The sequence below is a fragment of the Polyodon spathula genome, chromosome 4 (assembly GCF_017654505.1).
Source record: "Polyodon spathula isolate WHYD16114869_AA chromosome 4, ASM1765450v1, whole genome shotgun sequence".
Taxonomy (NCBI): Eukaryota; Metazoa; Chordata; class Actinopteri; order Acipenseriformes; family Polyodontidae; genus Polyodon; species Polyodon spathula.
Window position 1 is genome coordinate 39,871,829 of NC_054537.1, and position 20,465 is coordinate 39,892,293.

Sequence of the window (20,465 nt, forward strand, 5' to 3'; positions counted from 1 at the left end):
TTTACACTAGCTTACTCAAACTGATTTATTATGAAAGTTAACGATGATTTAGACAATATGTCCTTCTAGCGAAATGTCGTGAATCAAGTGTTGGTTTTAGTTACATCGAATATGGACGTCCTATAGATAAATGTACAGCTAGGAAATTTGATTAAACTAACTTATAAAAAAACTACACTCAATAGTCAGACGCTACTGTTCCAATATATTCGTAAGAGACTTATTGAAAGATGCTGGCTGGGCATTTTGGGCGGCTGAGATCCAGTCAACGTAGTAAAATGTGTACACGAACAGTTAGCTGAAGATGGGTGCTGTTAGTAGAGGTCAGTGTTACGGATCAGGTGAGCTGAAAGTGAATGGTGTTGTTTACCTTTAACACACCTGATGTAAGACAAACCTGAAGACCAGCCTCCTCCCTAAAGATAAAACTGCCCATCGTTATCCATGCTCACTACACACTTTCCATCTTGAGGTAGAACGATCCCAGAGCGGAGGCAGCGCGAAAAGTGAAATGCACTTACAAGGACTCAAGGTGAATTTTGTATGTGTGTTATGGGTTTGTTGTTTATGTATCGGATTATGTTTGATTATCTTACTTGTTTAAAGTTCATCACTGCGTTTATCTTGTCTACGTGATCACCAATATATTGTACATCATATAATTTATGAATTATTTCTTCTTCTCTTTTTGCTGTTTTGTATTTTTATCATAAAATGCGTTCTACACAGTAAGCACCTAATCGTATTGTTTGGTTGTTGCAGGTTTCGCTACAGTAGAAACGGATCATCGTAAATATACTCTCGCCATTAAGTTAATGAGAAAATGTCAAAATCTGTTGATCATTTTGACGAATCTAATTGTGTTTGTTCCTTTGGGATGAAACTTACCTGGGATATCAACGACCCAAAACTGCCACAGGTAAATCCTTTTTAAATACAAACTGTACTTAATAAACCTGATAATTGTATATGTAGATACTTACAAGTACAAGTGCGCGCTTGGACATGCATGTTAGATTGGCAGCTCTTAAAATCGAGGCGTCATATACTGTAAAACCGAACATTTATGAATGAAATATAAATCTTAAGACTCTGTTTTTAAAGGAATACACGTACTTATGTATTTTATAATGAATGCTTTTATATGTTCTCATTTAAATTAAATTCCGTTACAGGTTAGGTGTTTAATTATTAAACGCTTTCTGTTTTACAAATGGCTAATTTCGATAATAATTTATAAATCAAGAACACTATTTTTAAAAACGCATTATGTGGCATTATAAATGTTTATCTCAAAGTTGCTGAAGCAAATCTGGAAATATTGATATTTTCTTGTAGATGAATTTGAGCAACAGTGCATTAATTGTAAACCTTGTTCTACGTCAATTTAACATTATAGACAATATTCAAAATAAAAAAAAAGCTAAATCATCCCTTAGATTTAAAAATTTAAAAAAGTTACAAGCAAACATATACATAAAGAATATAGAGTGCCTCGGCATTTTTTATTTAATATGAAAATATCACTTTTTTGCTCATACCGTAGCCTATTTATATAATACTTTACACTGTACATGTACATGTAAAATGTGACAAAAGTAGTTGGAAGCAGATTTTCTATTGAAATAAGTATATTCACTTTTCCACAGGTGCCCTCTAGGAAACGTATGTTGATGAATAATACAAAATAATTTGCTAAATATTTAGTTTCACATCTGTGAAACTGATGTTCTAAAAATATTGAAACAAGTTTTATTTATTTATTTATTTATTTTAAAATATATATTTTATGTTGTTTTTACCAATAGTTAAATACAATCGTTCAGGTCTCCATGTGCCTAATTCTTTAAAAAATGTATTTACATTGATAGTTCAGTACTGTATATGATAACAAATAGTTTAAAACAATTAAAAAGAAGATGAATACTATCATTTGCATACGTGTTATAGCTATATAAGGTAGTTTGTAAGTATTTTACTTGAAAAACAACATATTCATAAAAAAACAAAACAAAAAACAAATTCCTTCAGCAAAAGAGATGATTCTATGATGACATTTCCTGCCTTGTCTATGTAGTTTTCCAGTACAACTCAATGATAAGTTATTCAGTACCAATCAATAATAATGAGAAAGCGTCTCCTGACAATCTGAAAACTTCTCTGAGCATGCTTCTGCTTATATTAAGGGAGATGAAATAGTTTTCCTTTCGTAAGTAAAGAAGTGACAACATTTCATCTGGTCAGAAAAGGAATACGATTTAATCTTATTACAGCTTGATCCATATCTCAGCCTATATTGTTGACTCATAGGCAGGCAATTTCACCTTTCCATTTTATATGATACCTGTCAGAATATTAAACGGGAATGTGGAAATACAACTATTCAGAGAAACTTAAAGGGTTTGCCTACCTGGATTATTATGGACCATAATTAATAATTCCTTCACAGGGAAATTCCTGTTTCTGTGATCAGGGCAGCTTCTAAACAAAACTGTGAAAAATTAATCAATGGAAAGGTGAGGAAGCTTATGGGTGATGCAGTGGGCTTAATTTATTGCCCACAGTCAAATATATATTATTTAACACAATTCATGACCTTTAGGCTTTCCACCACATAATATAAAATGTAACAGCAATAGGAAAAAACTATACAGAACAAATACCATGGCATATTAAATAGTAAGAAATTAAATATTTTGAAAAAAAAAAATAGATTCTGTAAAGTAACCATTTAGTAAATATAAATATTGAGATATGTAATGTTTTCATACAAGAAGGGCCTTAGGAAAAGGGACTAGATCAGCAATAAAATAGATTTTTTTTTTTCAATTGAGAATCTCTTGCTACTGTGTAATGTAATAACTATACTTGTTGTGTAAAAATGATAATGTATTTACAAAAACAGTTTTTGAAAGTAACAGATTCCACTCTGAATATCACTGTGAGTCTCTGCATTAACTTTGAATATGATATTGGATCAAACATTGCCAAAGTGAAAGTATAGATCTTCCCCATAGCTTTGAATTTGGAAGCTATTCACAATATTTCCATACTGTCCCAGTTTAAGGACTTAAACATCTGGTCACCTTATTTTTAGGACATCAAACAATATGACGCTTTTCAAGAATGGACAGATGGGTATGTACGGTACATCTACAGTGCAGAAGATAAGAATGCGCAGAGGCATCTAAGCGGATGGGCCATGCGAAACACCAATAATCACAACTGCCAGATCCTCAAGAAGTCCTGTCTTGGGGTGGTCATCTGCAACAGGAACTGCTCGTTACATGATGGCAGCAAAATTCAGCTCAGGCCAGCGATTTGTGACAAGGCACGGCAGAAACAGCAAAGTGAGTAACATTTCTCAAACCTAAGTTATCTTGTCCAGGCTATGTTTACAACGAATAATACTGAGATAACATTTACCACAAACTTGTCTGTGGCCTGGCATCACTCTATGTAATTGTGGTGGAGCTATGCTAAAACTGTAGTATAACGAAAGTACAAATTAAAATACATTTGGGACATATGTAACAAAAATAAATATCAAATCTTACTGTTAATCGTAGGGCATACAGCAAAGCAAAATAGCACAGCATGCTTTCTTTAAATAAATAAATAAATATATATATAGGTAGCCTATAACTATTCAGTTCAACAATGGGACGAGTAGGCCTAGTATATGTAGGGCCTGTACCTTTAGGAAGCACACTGTTTTTGTCTCTTAGGCTGATCTCCTGCCCACTATTGAAGTGTTCTTTGAAATCTTTTGCTTTAATACGTAGACCCACTGTTTGTGGTTTTTGTAGGGTATAGCCTATCCCATAGCACATGGTTTGAATCCTACCTCAGAGCAAGAGTGACATTGAACCATCAATAATTGGTTAATAAATGTGCTGTTTTTACCACTGTTACCTTGTGGTGTCTTTTAAAAATGCATTACAGTACTACCCATTGCAAAAGCAGATGAGGATTTCTTGTGAGAATCATTAGTGTGTAGACATTGACAGACAACAAAAAATGAAATAAATACAAATAAAAACATATTTAAAAAAAAAAAACAACATGTGTGTGAACACTCACCGTTACAACAAATTGTGTACAAAGAATACAATTTAGTTTTAACTTCCATTTCGGGGAAATCATTGTACTATACCACTGTGGCTTTATTTCTGGTCGGTTTCATTTCAAAACTATATTAAAATATTGTATTCATTTATGGAAACAGCCTAAAGCTAACAGTAAATCAGCACATAATTACCTTTAAAGATTTTACAAAAGAATATTTACAAACTGAGTGTTTAATTTAACACGTTCCATGTACTGCCAGTGAACATTTATTAAAACTGCCAGTGTGCTTTTTATTTATTTATTTATTTATTTATTTATTTATTTATTTATTTTTTAATTATGTTATCATTTTGAAATATGTGTGCCTGTGCCTTTATGGCAAGTCAGGGATTTTGGAATGAAACATACTTGTGTTTTTATGATTAGTTTTATTAATAATTATTCTTGTTGTCCCTACCAAGTGAGTAAGTGAATGGTACATCACAGTGTTTATCAAGTCAAAGCCAAGAACATCCATACCACTTTTTACCACACACGTCACAAAAAAAATTAATTAAACACATGACAAAATAGTGAATTATGTGGAGATAACATACCGTTCTGGCATGCTTAAGTCTGTTAAATTGTATAGAATAATCACAATTTAATCCCTGGAATATAAAATAACACTAGAAATAAAAAGGTAGGCCTTCGCGACCATGTTTGACATGGAATTAATATGGTTCTTCGTTTTCTACGTTATTTTGTACGTTTAATTAAATTGCTAAACACTGTATAGCCTACATAATCTCTTCCATATTATTAGTCATAATACAAATATGAATACAACTTTGTGTTTTAGTTAGATTTTCACTAATGTGTATATCATTTTATATTGCTGTGAGGTTTATAACTATTTACCATGTGTATTTATTGCGCATGCTAGTTGTTAATTGTAATAGAAAAAAGATAAACATTATCTTCAAATTTCTCGATAAAGTATATCCTACATCTTTCCATTACAGAAAAACTGTGCCCCAACTGTAATTCGCCGTTAGAGCTTGTGCCTTGTCGAGGACACAGTGGGTACCCAGTGACTAACTTTTGGAGAATAGATGGCAAATCCTTATATTTTCAGGTGAGTTATATATTATTATTATTATTATTATTATTATTATTATTATTATTATTATTATTAATACTACTACTAATTCACCCACTCAGATGTCACATGCCCTTTCTGCAGTCAGTCTGAGTCAGTGTTTCACTTTTTCTTTCGGTGCGCCAGACTGCAACTGTTCTTCCTGCTGTTGAAAAATCTCCTTGTGCAGTTCTGGTTGCATTTTACTCTCACCCTCCTTATTTTCGAGCACCCTGTTCGTGGCTCCACCAAGGCGAGAGACCACCTGTTCATTCTGCTCCTGGCTCTTGCTAGACTGGCCATCTACAAGACCAGAAAGCGTAAGACTTTAAGAGGTCTCTTTGACTGCGGAGCCATGTCCAGGGCCTGGGTCTGGTCCAGGGATAATTCGGAGCAAGCCCATGCGGAGTCCGCTGGTGACATGATGGCTTTTGTAGACCAGTGGGTTCTTAATGGCATGCTCTGTAACCCACCCCCCCTTTCTCTGACTATTTCATTTACAGTCTTTTTGACCAGTTTTTCATTTAAATTTAGTTAAATATTAATCTATTTAGCATTCTCTTTGAGGATGCTAATTAGAATTTTTTCTCTAGCAGTCAAATGACGGCTGGAGCAATCCCCACTTGGACATTTAAAGAGGACTACTATTGCTACTACTAGAGGGAATAGGTCTCTGGAGTGTTTAATATAGATTTGATGGAGAATTAACAAAAAGTAGGGGTAACATGTTTGTTCCGATTTGTGGCTTGAATCCATTTATTATACTTTTTTTTTTTTGGTTAGGTAATAATTTTCCATCATGCCCAACATTTCATTCACTCGAATAATTTGTTTCAACTTAAGTAAAATGCCTTTTTTTCTCAGTTATTTGCACATTTTGTAAGCTTTTTGTGAATTAATATAATCACTTGTTAATGTTACAAAACCAGCAAGAAACGATACAAGAATAATAAAAAAAAATACCTTACACCAAATCCCAAGACTTATACCCTAATCTATGTAACTTTAAAATTGAATTCATGATTCTGTCGTCATTGCAGGCTAAAGGGGTCCATGACCACCCTCGCCCAGAAAGCAAATCAGAGACAGAGGCCAGAAGGAGTGCTGTTAAAAGAAGAATGCCATCTCCTCATTTCTCCCAGAAGAAGAGACTAATGGAAGCAGAGGTATCTATTAAAATAAATATAGGATACTGTATTAAGGAAGTAACATATGTACAGTAGCCCTTTTGTGGCAACTACTGGGATTGTGTGTGTTTGATGTTACTAATTGAGGAATACATTGAATAAGCAATCTGATTAAAAATACATCCACACTGGATGCGATTGAGCAAAGTCGCCAAATGTCACTCCACATCAGACGCTACTTGGAAACGAGCCAAAACACTGGAAATAAATACATGAACCCACCCGTGCATTCCTATTGAAGATGCTAGAGATGGGCTGTCCCATTACAAAACGGGCCTTGTTTTGATAAACCGCTACCACCCTGACCTCCGGCAACTCTGGAGTTATTTTTGATGTCTCTATATATCCAACAGTTTTATTGTTATCATTATTATTAGTCGTAGTAGTTGTACAGTTGTACTCGTAGTATTCCTTTTTTTCTTCGTGGTGCCGGTAGTAGTGGTAGTCTGATTTGAAGCCCAGTGCATCTGCAGCTGTCAGCAGACAGCTGGACAATAGTAGTATAGTTGAACTGATATTTTCAACAAAACTATTTTATTCTTATACATTTATATATACAACTTACTGCAATCTCAATTATTTCTTCATAAGTTCATTCTTTAACCCTTTTTGTTTATTAACTTTAAGTATTTTAAAGTGCAACATTATTATTATTATTATTATTATTATTATTATTATTATTATTATTATTATTATTATTATTAGGCTTCCCAGCCAAACTGCTGCTGCTTCAAAGCTGTGTGACTGATCAGGTTCTGACTTGGCAGATAACAAGCTGGATACTTTGGCTGTCTGATGCAGAAATAATTTTGCTGCTGCATTCTTGCAATTAGTGCTGTGACGCATTTTTCGATAAAACCTTTCGAAAACCTTTCTTCTTGGGAACCGGTGAACCAAATTGATCTGAAACTTGGCATATATCATCAGCATCCAAACCCGCATCAAGTTTGCGAAGCAGAAGTTGCTGTGATAAATTTTAATGTCAAAATGGCTGCCACAAATCTTATCGAAACGCTCCCCTAACAACAAACTGCTGCTGTTTGCCCAACACCGTTTGTCCAACTAACACCAAACTTGGTAGTTATCTTCCCAGTAACAATGGGATACAAATATGTGAAAATGGTGATGTTTTATAAAATAAGATGGCCGCCACCTATACATTTACATTTGAAATTTAAACCTGCATCAGTTGATAAATGATTTACTTGACTAACTACACATTTTACAAGCATCATCCTTGACACTGTAGCAATTCAACTGACTTTTAAAAAAATGGTGTTGACCTGAAACCAAAATGGCTGTTTGATGCATTCCTTTTATTTTAACTAAACCCGCTTCTTCCAGTAACTGCTTAAGTGTTTGATACTGGTACTGGGGCTTGGAAGCCGTAAAACTGCCTGGCAGTTCTAGTTATTATTATTATTATTATTATTATTATTATTATTATTATTATTATTATTATTTATCGCGTTATGGCGCAGTATTATTATGTGCAGGTCAACACTTACTTTGTATTATTATTTACTTATATACTTTATAAGTATGGCTTATAACCTTCAAAACATGAGCTTGGCAATATGTATTGCTGGCTTTGTTTTACAACATAAAGAATAGCAGGACCTTGATAATATTTTTGTTTGTTTGGTGAATCTCCTTAAAACTTCGATGTATGCTTATGTAAAGACCTTCTTGTCATATATTTAAGGCAGAACAATTTAGTGAACAAAACGTTATTTACCATAAGAACAAACAAACCAAAAAAAAAAAAAAAAAAAGCCAAAATTAGGTCACATGTTCAAGTTGTGTGAATGCAGGGCCTTTTTTGTGTCATTTTTAAAAGCCAGCAAAAGTGCAAATTTTTCATTTAAATGCTGGATATGTAGACTGCATGTCGGTCCGGTTTATTTTTGCTTATTAATAAACTATTTTTTATGCAACTTGCATTTATCGGAAAGAAAATGTCTCTGTGCTGCTAAATGCATCACTTGCAAGCCACCCAGGCATTATCTTTCTACTGGATGTCTTTGTAGTCATTCAATTTGCAATCATATGATAGATAATGCTGCACCTCATAAAATAACTTTTCTGTTTTGAGGTGTGACTTGTTTTGAGGCGTGACGTGTTTTGAGTTGAGTGTTTAATATGTGTCACAGATGTTAACCTTGCTTCTGATTGGTCAGTTTCATTCCAGTCGTGCGACGAAAAAAAAAATAGAATCCAGTTCTATTTTAGCGAAGCGAAATTTTCTCAACGCGACTTTGCTCGTATGGCTCGCTGCCGGTGTGGATATCCCCATTTGACTGCAGTGACTTCTAAATTATTCGCTCGCTTTCAATGTGGATGCAGCTTAACACAAATAAATGACGTATTTCATAATGTAACTAGCATGTATTGTAGTCATTTTGATAAATATATGCAAGAAACATTTATGTAACAAGTTATTTCTATGTGGCATATATCTTAAATATATTATTTGTGTACAAACAGAAGATAAAATGTACTATTTAGAACAGATATTGTTTATATATTTTCAACAGCAAATGTATTACAAATATCACTATATTAAGAAATATCTATGGACAATATAAGCTTCGTCAGCCTCTTGAGATCCCCTCCCAGGCAGTATTCCCATTTACAACATGCTTATTCAAGGTCTGTTTCTTCCATTTCTTCCAGGCGGGTAGATACCATGACAGTGGAGGCCATTATCCCAATATCCATCATTTATCCTGCATTGATGGCCCTGAGAGGTACAGCATCATTGCAGAATCCAACTTCCCAATACAGCCCCAGCACTATTCTTCTTTTCAAAACACAGAGCCCTACAAACTTGCCTATGACTCACCAAGCGGTGCAGGGGAGGCCACATCCTCACTCCAGAAGGCTTCCAACCATAGAATCTACATGACACGGCCACCATGTGGCTATGAGTTTAGCATGCCTGGCTACCTAGGGTCTGGTTCTTACACAGCTCTTTATAAAGACTCTGGCAATCCACAGCCCGACCCTGATTCAAGCAAAGTGTGTATGCCGCTCAGTGGATCTCAACATAACCTGAGCCCATTGAACATTCATGAAAGGAGCTATGATACCCCGAGCAAGCACCACGGATGGAAGCAGATATTGGGCAAAGGTGGATATGGTGAAAGGGGTGAATATGGACAAATCCCAGCAAATACCAATCACCATTACTATAATGGGGAATACCCTTGTAGATATGGTGGACCTGCCCCAGCTAATACCCCGGCTTTGCAGACAATTATAACTACTACCACCAAGGTGTCTTACCAGCCTTGCAAACCATCAGTGGTCAAGTACAATGATAACCTTTATGATGTCAAAACCCTTCAAAACTCTTTGTTGGAAAATGATTCTGCAACATCATATCCAGAAATAAAGATCCCAGAAGATACCGGAGTAATCAAAACAGCATTAGCATATCAACCAGAAACACTGTCTACTAAAACAGAAAGAGCAGAGAGTCTGGAGAACTACAGATACGGAAACTATTCGTCCAGCAGTTACCCGGAACGCATAGCACATCCGTTTAGATATGAAAATGAGGAATACGGAAATTAATGGGATGGATTTCAGTCCCTTTAGAGACAGGTTCTTTGTTGGGTCTATGCTTAATAAGTAAACCTTAAACAAATATATTGTTTAGCAAAAACAATCCTGAAGGCAAATGTTGTTATGGCCTGTTCTTACCAACTGTTGTAAAAATGTGAGAAGTTATTTATATACAGCCGGTGTTGATAAAACTAAATGTTATATGTGTATTTTCTTGCTTAACAAGGCATGTTTTAGGTTAGACTTGCAAAGCACTTGTTCCAGTGATAGTTTATGGGAATTCAACAATTATGGTTGGTTCCCAGACCCCACTAAGCTCAAATTATGGATTGATGTTACCTAAGACCACCTTAATAAGGTAATCCAAGATTTGTGCTAATCGGGGTTCGTGACACCAATTGCAAATGCTACCTTCAGTAAGGCAGTCCAAGATTAAAGTGCTGCAATGAAAAAAGGTACTAGGGGCAAACGGCAGCTATTTTTATAAAATGTTATCCTAATTATTATTATTTAATACTTTGTTATATTTGCATCATTTGTCTTAAAATAAGCCACCAAAAAAAAGTGAAATTAAAGAATGTCCCACTAATACATATTCCCTTTTATCACATTAAATTATCATTACTGTTGCAATCTCCTGTAATATTCAAGATGTATATAAATGTTTGATAATGCTTATTAAAATTGTATCTTTTTGCATACTGGATTGTGAAAGGCTTTATTTAACATATAATTAAGCCCTGTTGCCAAAATTATACACTATGTTTAAAAAAAAAAAAAAGCCATCTTTTCTTAGAATAGGTTAATTTCAGACAAATTCTAAAATTCTAGTCATTAAGGTTTATAGACCCTTGGTAATCAAAATATTAATAAATAATTGATATAATATATTTAGTATATATATATATAATAGATATATATACTTATATAATTATATATAATATATATTATCATATATATATATATATCATATATAACTGTATACTAAACATAATAAAGTTTGTGTTGCTAATTTGACATCATCCAAAAACGAGTAAAACTTAAAACATATACTGTACATAGAAAAGGTAAGGTGATTTCTTACTTAATACCCCCGAAAGGTCAAATACCAGTTTTTTTCTGCAGCATACAATTCCTTATTGCTGTTGTATCTGCATTCACATGTTGTACTGGTAATTTTATTTGTACTGCCTTTAGTCAATACATAAAAAAAGTAGAGTTGCATTCTGCTCTGCAAATCTTGGCCTGAGCAGTAAAATATAACAATGTTAGAAATGTATTATACCACCAGAAATATGATTACATCCATATACTGTCAATGGGAATAAAGAAATGAGTAAAAAAAAGAAATATAAGAAACAATATTTTCAAAATCTTAGCAACAACGCCTTTAACAAGGGAAAGTTCCACTAAACTGTGAATAGAGGCAAAGTTAAAATCCATTTTCAATTACCGTTAAGAAGGATAGATCAGATTGTGATGTGATAAGTTCTCAATGCTTTTTCCTTTACCTTTGTTGTATAAAAATCCATTAATGAAGTTACGTTTAGTTATCCTCATTTATATAAACAGGTTAAGTCCAAAACATGTAGCCTGTATCACACCCCAACTATTTAATTTAATTCCCAGTATTTCCATTCCTGGGTACTACCTCCGGGATCAGTCTCCCAAATGTCCCAACATAGTTCACGATTAATGCAAGTAGAGGTACAACACCATAATAATAGATTCTTGATCAAATTTCCATTCTTTATTATTTTAAGTTAAAAACAGATCTGCGTTGTTAAAAACAGCTGGGTGCCGAAATCCAAACATTGGGCCCCAATGTTCACTGGTGCACAGTTGAAATTGGACATATAAATGGTTGTTTCATGTTGAGTCAAGCAGTGTGCTTAAATTATAAATGTACTTATGTCGAGTGACTGATGTGTTTAGTAGGGTAGTGTCTGTATTTCAATTTAATATTGGTATTTAAAATATATCTAGAGTTTCAGTTTTTGTTTTCTGACAAATGTCCCTGCCTTTAAATATTGTAATGGTTCTTCAACATTTTTAAGTGAAACAAGACTCAGGAAGACCAGATGGGATTCCAAACTACAACCAGTTTATTTTTAGTTAGCAACTGGTGGAACTCCCTGTCTGGGCAAGGATTCATGTCAAAATAATAAACTCCTATTCTAGTTTCTCTTCAATTGTCTCCACACTCTCCCTCACTCTCCAGTATCTTCTTTTCTCTCAACCATGCTCACTCTATCTCTCTTACACTCCACAGACTCTCTCTCTCTGTCAAGCCGATTAACATAAAGATTTATTTCTACTCTAGTGAATAACGTGCAGAATGAAGGCAGCCAAATAAAAGGAATAACTGCATTTTCAGGAGAGCTTAGATGCAAACATCTATTTAATCATTCCAATTATTATTAATTTTATTTGATGAATTTAGCAAGGGGGGAGTCTTTTTTTTTATGAAACAATTAGCGTGTAGCTACAACCTTCAAACAGCGAGGATAAAGAGCCTGTGGTTTTCAGAATGTATTTTATATTACATGGAATTTGAATGTTGCAAAGAAAAAGCTACTTATTTGCACTGTACAAAACCACACAGATCCTGCACATGTAGAACCTCGGATACTCAAAATTCTATAATAGTATTGCCGAAAAAAAAAAAAAAAAAAAAACCTGTTAACTAAACTTTTGTATTTAAATAAACAACATATAATAATGTCCTCATATCTTTTTTCTTCTGTTATAAAAACAGAAATTATAGTTATAGAAATAATATTTAAGCAGAAATTTACTTTTATAAACCTATATAGATATGTGATCCTTAATAGAAAAGCTAAGGGATATATCAATGCACTTTTAAGAGCCTATGGCTACACCAGGCGTCGGCTGCCCCTATGTTACCTTCTGTAGACTAACAAACTCGAGTAAGAAATTATCATCACTGTCGGGAGGAATCAAAAAGTGCCTTAGCAATGAACCACCACAAATCAGCATTAAATTTCAGGGCTTAGTTCTTTCTTTCTTCTCTCTGATCAGCAATAAATGTACAGATAAAGCCACGATAAGGAAAGAAAGCATTGCACAATCAAATTGTGTTGACCTGAGCAGATCCAAACAAACTAAGATTAGCAGAGAATCACTGAGCTATGTGGGCGCATCACTAGAAAAAGACAACAAAAAAGAAATAATAATCAATCAGCAGGAAAGGTATCTTCAAAGGAAAGATATTCATATGTTTACAGAATATATTGCAAGCCTGTAATGAAGCCGCAAAGACACAATGAGGTGGGGGTAAGATTGAATTGGGGCCCGTTCATTTTTGCAGAAGAAAACTACAAAGCACAAGAAGAATAATACATGTGACACAATTGGTAATCTAATTCAGACGAACACCTCTGTGTTTAGTTACGTGATCCATTTAAAACCTATCATGGCATAGTCTGTATCTTTGCTCTGTTGTTTGGAGAGGTTTTGATTACATTGCATTGGCCTTTACATATGTTGTCCAGGATTTCAATTCTATTTCTTCTTATAGACAATCACAACCATTCTAATCAATCAGATTACTTTCTTTCAGTGGATTATGTCTCCATACATTACTGTTTTTCTTATTTTATTTTAGTAGTATATGACATAGAACAAGTAAATGTGTTTTACTACATGGCAATAAGTGCTGGGTGGATGTTTGGGTATTTTTGGGGAATGGTTTGTTTTAACGATTGTGCCAATCCAAGAATACCTCATTTCTATTCACCACTCAACTCAGGTTGAAAAGCCTGCTGCCCCTGACACTACGTTTCTTTGTTAATTTAGCCAACCCACTTTGGCTGACAATCTGAGCTGCCCCTGATTTTTCTGTGACTTTCCCAAAGTGGGCCATAGCCGGATGGGTGGAAGTACATCATAACACTGACCAATCAAGTGATAAGTGGGCAAAAACATTTAATTGTGACACGATGGCTTGTGTGGTGACGTCAGACCAGGAAGTAATTGACACTCAGATAGCACTAGGGCATTTAATGGCTGTTGCACGTTTAATAATAATAAATAAAAGGTTTAAACAAAACAAAACACTTATACACAAAACAAACGACATGATGGTCAAAACAGACCAACCAAGAAACACAGAACACAATAAACAACTAACCAACATGCGTAGCAATTGTTATTTTTAGTTTCTACTTAACCTTTGGACTTTTGTTCCGCCTCTGAACACACCAACCCCATATGATCACCGCTGATCATCCTATTTATACACCTATGGCTATTTAGTCACATTTCCATGTGTTTTTGCAGGGAGGATTCTAACTTCCTCCCTGTCACCCATTATTCCACACACACACATCCCTGTGCTCACATACCAAGATACCTTTTTAATCTGCACGTGAAGTGATTGTGCAATCCCTGTGCCTAAATACAAATATACATTTTAAATCACCCGTGCTACATAACCCACACTTCGTGCACCACTACACTCATACATATAAACACAAAATACTCACCGGGACGGGGGTCCCTGACAAAGGGATGAACAGATTTTTCTGTGCTTTAATATTCTCATATAGTTTATTTAGTAACAAAAAGCTCCAAAGAACTGTTAGGGTTATCGGAAGCAAAGCAATTGTGTTCATCCTCTCGGTTTTGTGAACAAATTAATGCAACCTTAGCTGCAAAGCTTGCTGGGAAAGAACCGCCAACATCTGTCGAAAACTCGCATTACATGGAAACTGCGTCTTTTCACTCAACTCGGGTAGACTATCAACTCGGATCCGTGCTCATGGAAACAAGGTAGACGTTTCTCACAAGCTTCATATGAACAAACATACATACATACAAACATATAAACATCCTTCTTACAAAAAAGCTTCAAAACACATTTATAGTAGGATAAGGTCTGTTTTGATGGATTTAATTAAGTTATTTTTTTTAAAAAAACTGTTCTAAACTGTTGATAAGATTAAACCATAGGAACAGACTTAATAAAAAATAAAAAATAATTCCATGAGTTTAAGCTTTGTTTATAGCACCCATTGATTTTATTTTAAGGAAATGTATTCAGTTTATATTCATTTATGTCTAGGAAGGTCAAATCATTGTTCTTTACAATCTCTTGGCTGAAGAGCATAATAAATTGAGGCCATATGGCAAATTTAAGTGTAATATTCAATGACTGAAAAATACACTCTACTGAAAATATGTTTTCTAGATTTCTCACTTACCGGTTCTTGTTTATACAGGTATGTCAAAGAATATGTTTTTCTCATGTGTTTCCCTTATTTTTACTGATTGTGGCATCTTTCATAATCTCTGTGTTATCTTTATCTGCTCAATACATGTCTTTGCTTGCAAGCACTCGAGATGGAAACAAACAAAAAAAAGTACTAGGCCAAAAGTCCAATGTGGGATTAGAAATGTGAAATTTCTGTTGGATTAGATTTCTGCACATTTTGGAGTCTTTCAAACATGAAAATGCCACCACTTCTTTCCCCCTTAATAAAGCCGTCCTGCTGTGCACCCGATGGACATTGCAGGACACATAAACAGGAAATTACAAGACAATGCTTAACTGATAGACCTTATACATGTATGGATAGTTATATTTTCTTTTCTTTCAACAGTGATATTGTAAAGTGTTTTGTAATCCATGGTAACATCGGGGTCGTTTAGCTTCTGTAACTTGCCAGTTCAGTTATTTGTAAGGGTATTTTCCACCCCCCCACACCCAATGTTGTCTTAGATTGTAACTATAGCAATATACTTGGATATTGTAGTTATTTATTTTGGACATAATCGCAACATCTCATCATAGATTGAATCACAGTAATCTTCAGGGCAAGTTAAACTTTTGAACTGATTGAGTCTATCAAGCTCTATACAGAAAACAAACTAGTCACTGGAGAGACAACCTTTTCAAAAACTGCACTGCCTTATAATCCACAATAAACTAATTGATGTAGCCTATTAAAGTCAAATCACAAACAATTAATGCTGATTTCAGGTGTTTTCCACAGTCTTCTGTGCACTCTGTTTTATAGCTGATGGATTCAACATTCAGTAGTTCGGGACAAACGCCAATCACAAAATGTTTTAGTACAACTATTTATTGTGGAGAACGTGGAGTATGTGATTTTACAGGGAAGTATGTTGTATATACGCTTTCATTTGGCATCAAACCTAACTAAACTGTCATCTTATTTTTTATTTTATTTTTATTTTAAAAACTTCTTAGTTTCTCCAAGCCATGCATATTCTAGTTAATTGTGGGTTTTGTTTCTTCAATAAAATTTTTAGTAATTGAAATAAAGTGATTTACTACAAACTTTGTTTTCACAATTGAAGCTGACCACACTAAACAGAAGCAGAGATATTAGGGTATTTAGCACATTTACAGTAGGCCCTTAACTTCAGTTGCTACCAATGTATATCCAGCCATCCAGTGGTGTGGAAAAAACATATTCTGTGGCAAGGAACACAGCTGGCACATAGCTTGAAACAGCTCTCTAATATGAATATTTCAACAAACCTTCCAAAAGCTGGTTTTAAAACAGCAATCAGTGACAAATGAGGCCATATTTGATCACAATGGTGGTCTAGACTGATAGAGGTGGCAGTGCCCTCTTCATCTTGATAAAATAGGAGCCACAGGTGGTTTGGCTGAGAGCACCCATTATGATGTCTTTGTTACAATAACAGTAAAAGATAGGAACCAGTCTGAAGGTTTGCACAAACAAAACAAGAGACTTCATTGAATTGTTGGCCGTCAAATTAGCTAGCTCTAGTGCCTGAAATAGGAACACTGTAGCATTAAAGCAATGATTCATATAGAAAACCTTTAAGAGACACATACTGATATAATTTTGAGCAAGCACAATGAAATTAAGCAGTGCTCTGTCTGCCCTATATGCCAAAAACATTTACATGTGCAGAAACAGCTTGAATAATTCCATTCCATCCAAATAAAAAAAAAATAATAATATATATATATATATATATATATATATATATATATATATATATATATATATATATATATACACACACACACACACACACACACACACACACACACACACACACACACACACACACACACACACACACACATATATATATAACCTTTGCTAAGAATCAAGATTTTCAACAACGAGGAGTTTCATACTGTGCCAGCCATTTATTGAATGGCTGATTGTGTTAATATACAGTTTAACCTGTGGAAAAGGGTGCAGAACAAAAATAAGGTTAATAAACTAATTAATTAGACTTAAAGTCGTGAATTTATTTTTTAAAGAAATACAATGACACTTTGATAACTGCTGTACATCCACTAATCAGATGGTGTACGTGCTGTTGTGGAATCTAGGCCCATTATTGGATAAGAGTATCGAGGAGCAGCTACAGAGTCCTGGACAGGCTGCTATCCCCTCTGTAGCATGTCCCAAATATGGTCACTGGCCACTCCATCCTCTTGATTGCTTCTTGTTCAAGGTAACCAGTGATGATCATTGTTTATGTGGGCGGGCATTCCCTGATAAACATTTCCCATAATAAAAGCATAGCAACGTGTAATAAAACATACTGAAAGCATGGTAAAGCATAGGTAAGCACTGAGGTACAGTAAAACATATTAATAAACATAGCACACTAAAGTAAACTATGGTAATGCATAGTATAAAACATGACAAAACAGCAAAAATACTACCAAATAAAATTAGCTTTGGCCCAAATGCACCATCTGTGTACCTAACAACAGTCAGGGTGCAGTTCTGAATGACATGGAGGTCTGTCCTTTCCTGTCCACGCTAAGACAGATCCTTCTCCATATCTTTCATGTTCTGCAACATGCTGTGGAAAGTAACATTCACCACGTTATCTCCAGACCCTTGCACGTCTGTCAGTGAAATAATGACAGGGTCAGCCCCACAGTCCAAGTTTTTGATTATTATTTTTTTTTAGACACTGCAAGAGCTTGTAACATTTTAATGCTATAGTGCTACTTTGGATGCTACGTTAATTTATTATTTAGTCTTGTGCTTTCACATTTGACACTCCAATATCTTACTTACAGAGATTATGTAACGCCATTTATTTTGCTGGACTGAAAATGTCACTTGTTTATATGTACTTGTTTATATACATTTTTTCATATGTGGTTTTTCATGATGTGCTTTTGCACTGCACACTGAAGCTTTAAAGTTTAATCTTTGTTTTGTGAAAACAAACAGTGGACATACTGCAGCAACTTTGAATTGTATTTCAGCAGTCAAAAAATATGTTAACTAGACTTTTTGATTCTTTAGCGTGACTGTGCTGTGCTCTACCTTTGATGTTTAAGCATGCCTAATTGTAAAAATAATCTATCTACCTAATGTTAATAATCCCTGTAATGTCGCCCCTGCCTGAGTGTAAACAACAATCTATTGAATATGTTATGGGCCGATGCCGAAATCAGGTAGTTGCCGAAATGCCCAGGCAGTTTGCGAAGCGCCCAGCTGCGGTTGGCAGATACTGAATTAGAATAGAACTTTATGTCATTTCAACATCTGCCCACGCAGTTCATCAACTGCCCACAGCCACCTGGGCTGATGTCGAAGAAAGATTTTTAACAGACACAGTATACTAATAGAGAATAAATTACCTCTGGCAAAAGCACACCGCTTAAATACTTTCTGAGAACGCAGTTTACAGCAACCGAACATGGATTAGATATGGTGGTGGTGGTGGTGGGGGGGGTATCATTTTAATAAAATGCAGCAATATTTTATGGTATTCTTATTGCAGTAATGCATACGGATCTCAGTGCAGAGTTGCTTTGTTTGAATTATGTAAAAAGGTGTTCATATCTACCACATCATGATTTTAGACTTTAATTTCCATGAAGCCACGTCCTGGTCAAACTTCACTGTCAACATCTTTCATTCATTTGTGCAGCACTTCCTCTCTATTCCAGTTGTATACCCAAAATACGATTAATATTGCTATGATAAATGAGTTGTTTGCACTGTGTTCTTCCTGAGTTTCAGGTAACTATATGACTGGATGGCTTTTACACGTTTTAACTGTGATTATTAATCTCTTGCTGATATTGAATGATCTCTCATTCAATGAATGCCCAGAGATCTATATTGCATTACTGCAATAAGAATACAATAAAATATTATTGCATTTTATTCTGGACTTGTTTTTTCCCCCCAATTACTCTAACCTCTTTATCTAACCCACGATGACAGTAACCTTGTGCAATGATGTTGTGTTGAGCACCACTGCTCTAAACTAGCGTTCTCAGAAAGTATTTAAGTTATTTAAATAAACATGGCAATGGGTGGCTCAATGGTGGTGCACTTTTGCCCTTAAAGACAACAGAGGTAATTCACTATTTATTAGCAGTATACTGTATCTGTTAAAAATCCTTCTTCACCATAAGCCAGGGTGGCTGTGCGCAATTGACGAACTGCCCGCACAGATGCCGGAATGACATAAAATTCGATGCTAATTCGTCATTTGCCCACCGCAGCTGGGCAGTTCGTGAACTGCTACTTCATTAAACATAACTTAGTGAACAAATTGTTGTCTACACTTTTAAACCTGTATCAAATTATTGTATAGCCGTATCTAATTATTTTAAACCAGCACCAGTATATTACTGTACATGCCAAATTTGAAATACCGGCATTTTATATCTATGACAAGCATTTTATTTTTGAATTGTTAATTGACATCAACAAAACCTCGGAGAAGAGACAATACTGTTTGATTGTTTGTTGACACCTTAAGCACTTTGTGATGGTGTTCCACTATGAAAGGCACTATATAAAATAAAGATTGATTGATCGATTGATTAAGCAGTCTGCCTCTCAGAATTAGGCTTTCAATTGTTTGTAAATATCTGCAAATTCTGGATACTAAGTATAGTACATCTATTTTTGGTTTATGCATATTTAAAGACCAATCAAGTTTATGATTACAGTTTAGGAATACTTTGCTAGCTACAATATGTGTTATTTACAATTAATTACAACAGTTTTTATGGTAAAGAAAAGTTTCAATACAAAAATCTAGGAGAGGCAGGGATGCTTCTAATTCTACAGTGTGTGGTCCTTTTATTTTAAGGCTGCTAGGTTTTATTAAACTATTTGCCTCATCACATGTTAACTCCATTAACTATCCCTTTCATACAATGTTACACAATCTTAAAGATAAACCTGAAGGTTAATGCCATTATTTTGCTTATAAAAACATTTTGATGGTGTGACTAAGATATGTGCATGTGATGAATTTGGTAAAAATGGAGCCTCTTTCAACTCAGCAGCTATTTGATATTGGGGAGGTATGACCATTACAACAATAATTCTTGCTCTGCAGGTGCTAATCTGTTATCCAGCAGGAAGGAATTATCAGGGTCAAAGAAACTGTGAAAAATAGAGATCAGAGACTTTTTACATCAGTGTATCTAGTCCTGACAGATTAAACGGTGCATAGCTTCTGTCTTGTCCTATATAATAAATGTTTATTTT

At 34.7% G+C, this 20,465-nt stretch overlaps 1 protein-coding gene across 1 annotated transcript; it reads left to right on the forward strand.

Moving 5' to 3' along the window:
* The first annotated feature begins 445 nt into the window (after positions 1–445).
* LOC121313839 (chorion-specific transcription factor GCMb-like) lies at positions 446–10,577 on the forward strand. Its single transcript, XM_041246628.1, has 6 exons — positions 446–532; positions 763–919; positions 3,098–3,350; positions 5,076–5,188; positions 6,232–6,357; positions 9,055–10,577. Exons 2-6 carry the CDS (start codon positions 824–826, stop codon positions 9,955–9,957), a joined length of 1,491 nt encoding a protein of 496 aa, XP_041102562.1. The 5' UTR covers positions 446–532; positions 763–823; the 3' UTR covers positions 9,958–10,577.
* Positions 10,578–20,465: the final 9,888 nt, after the last annotated feature.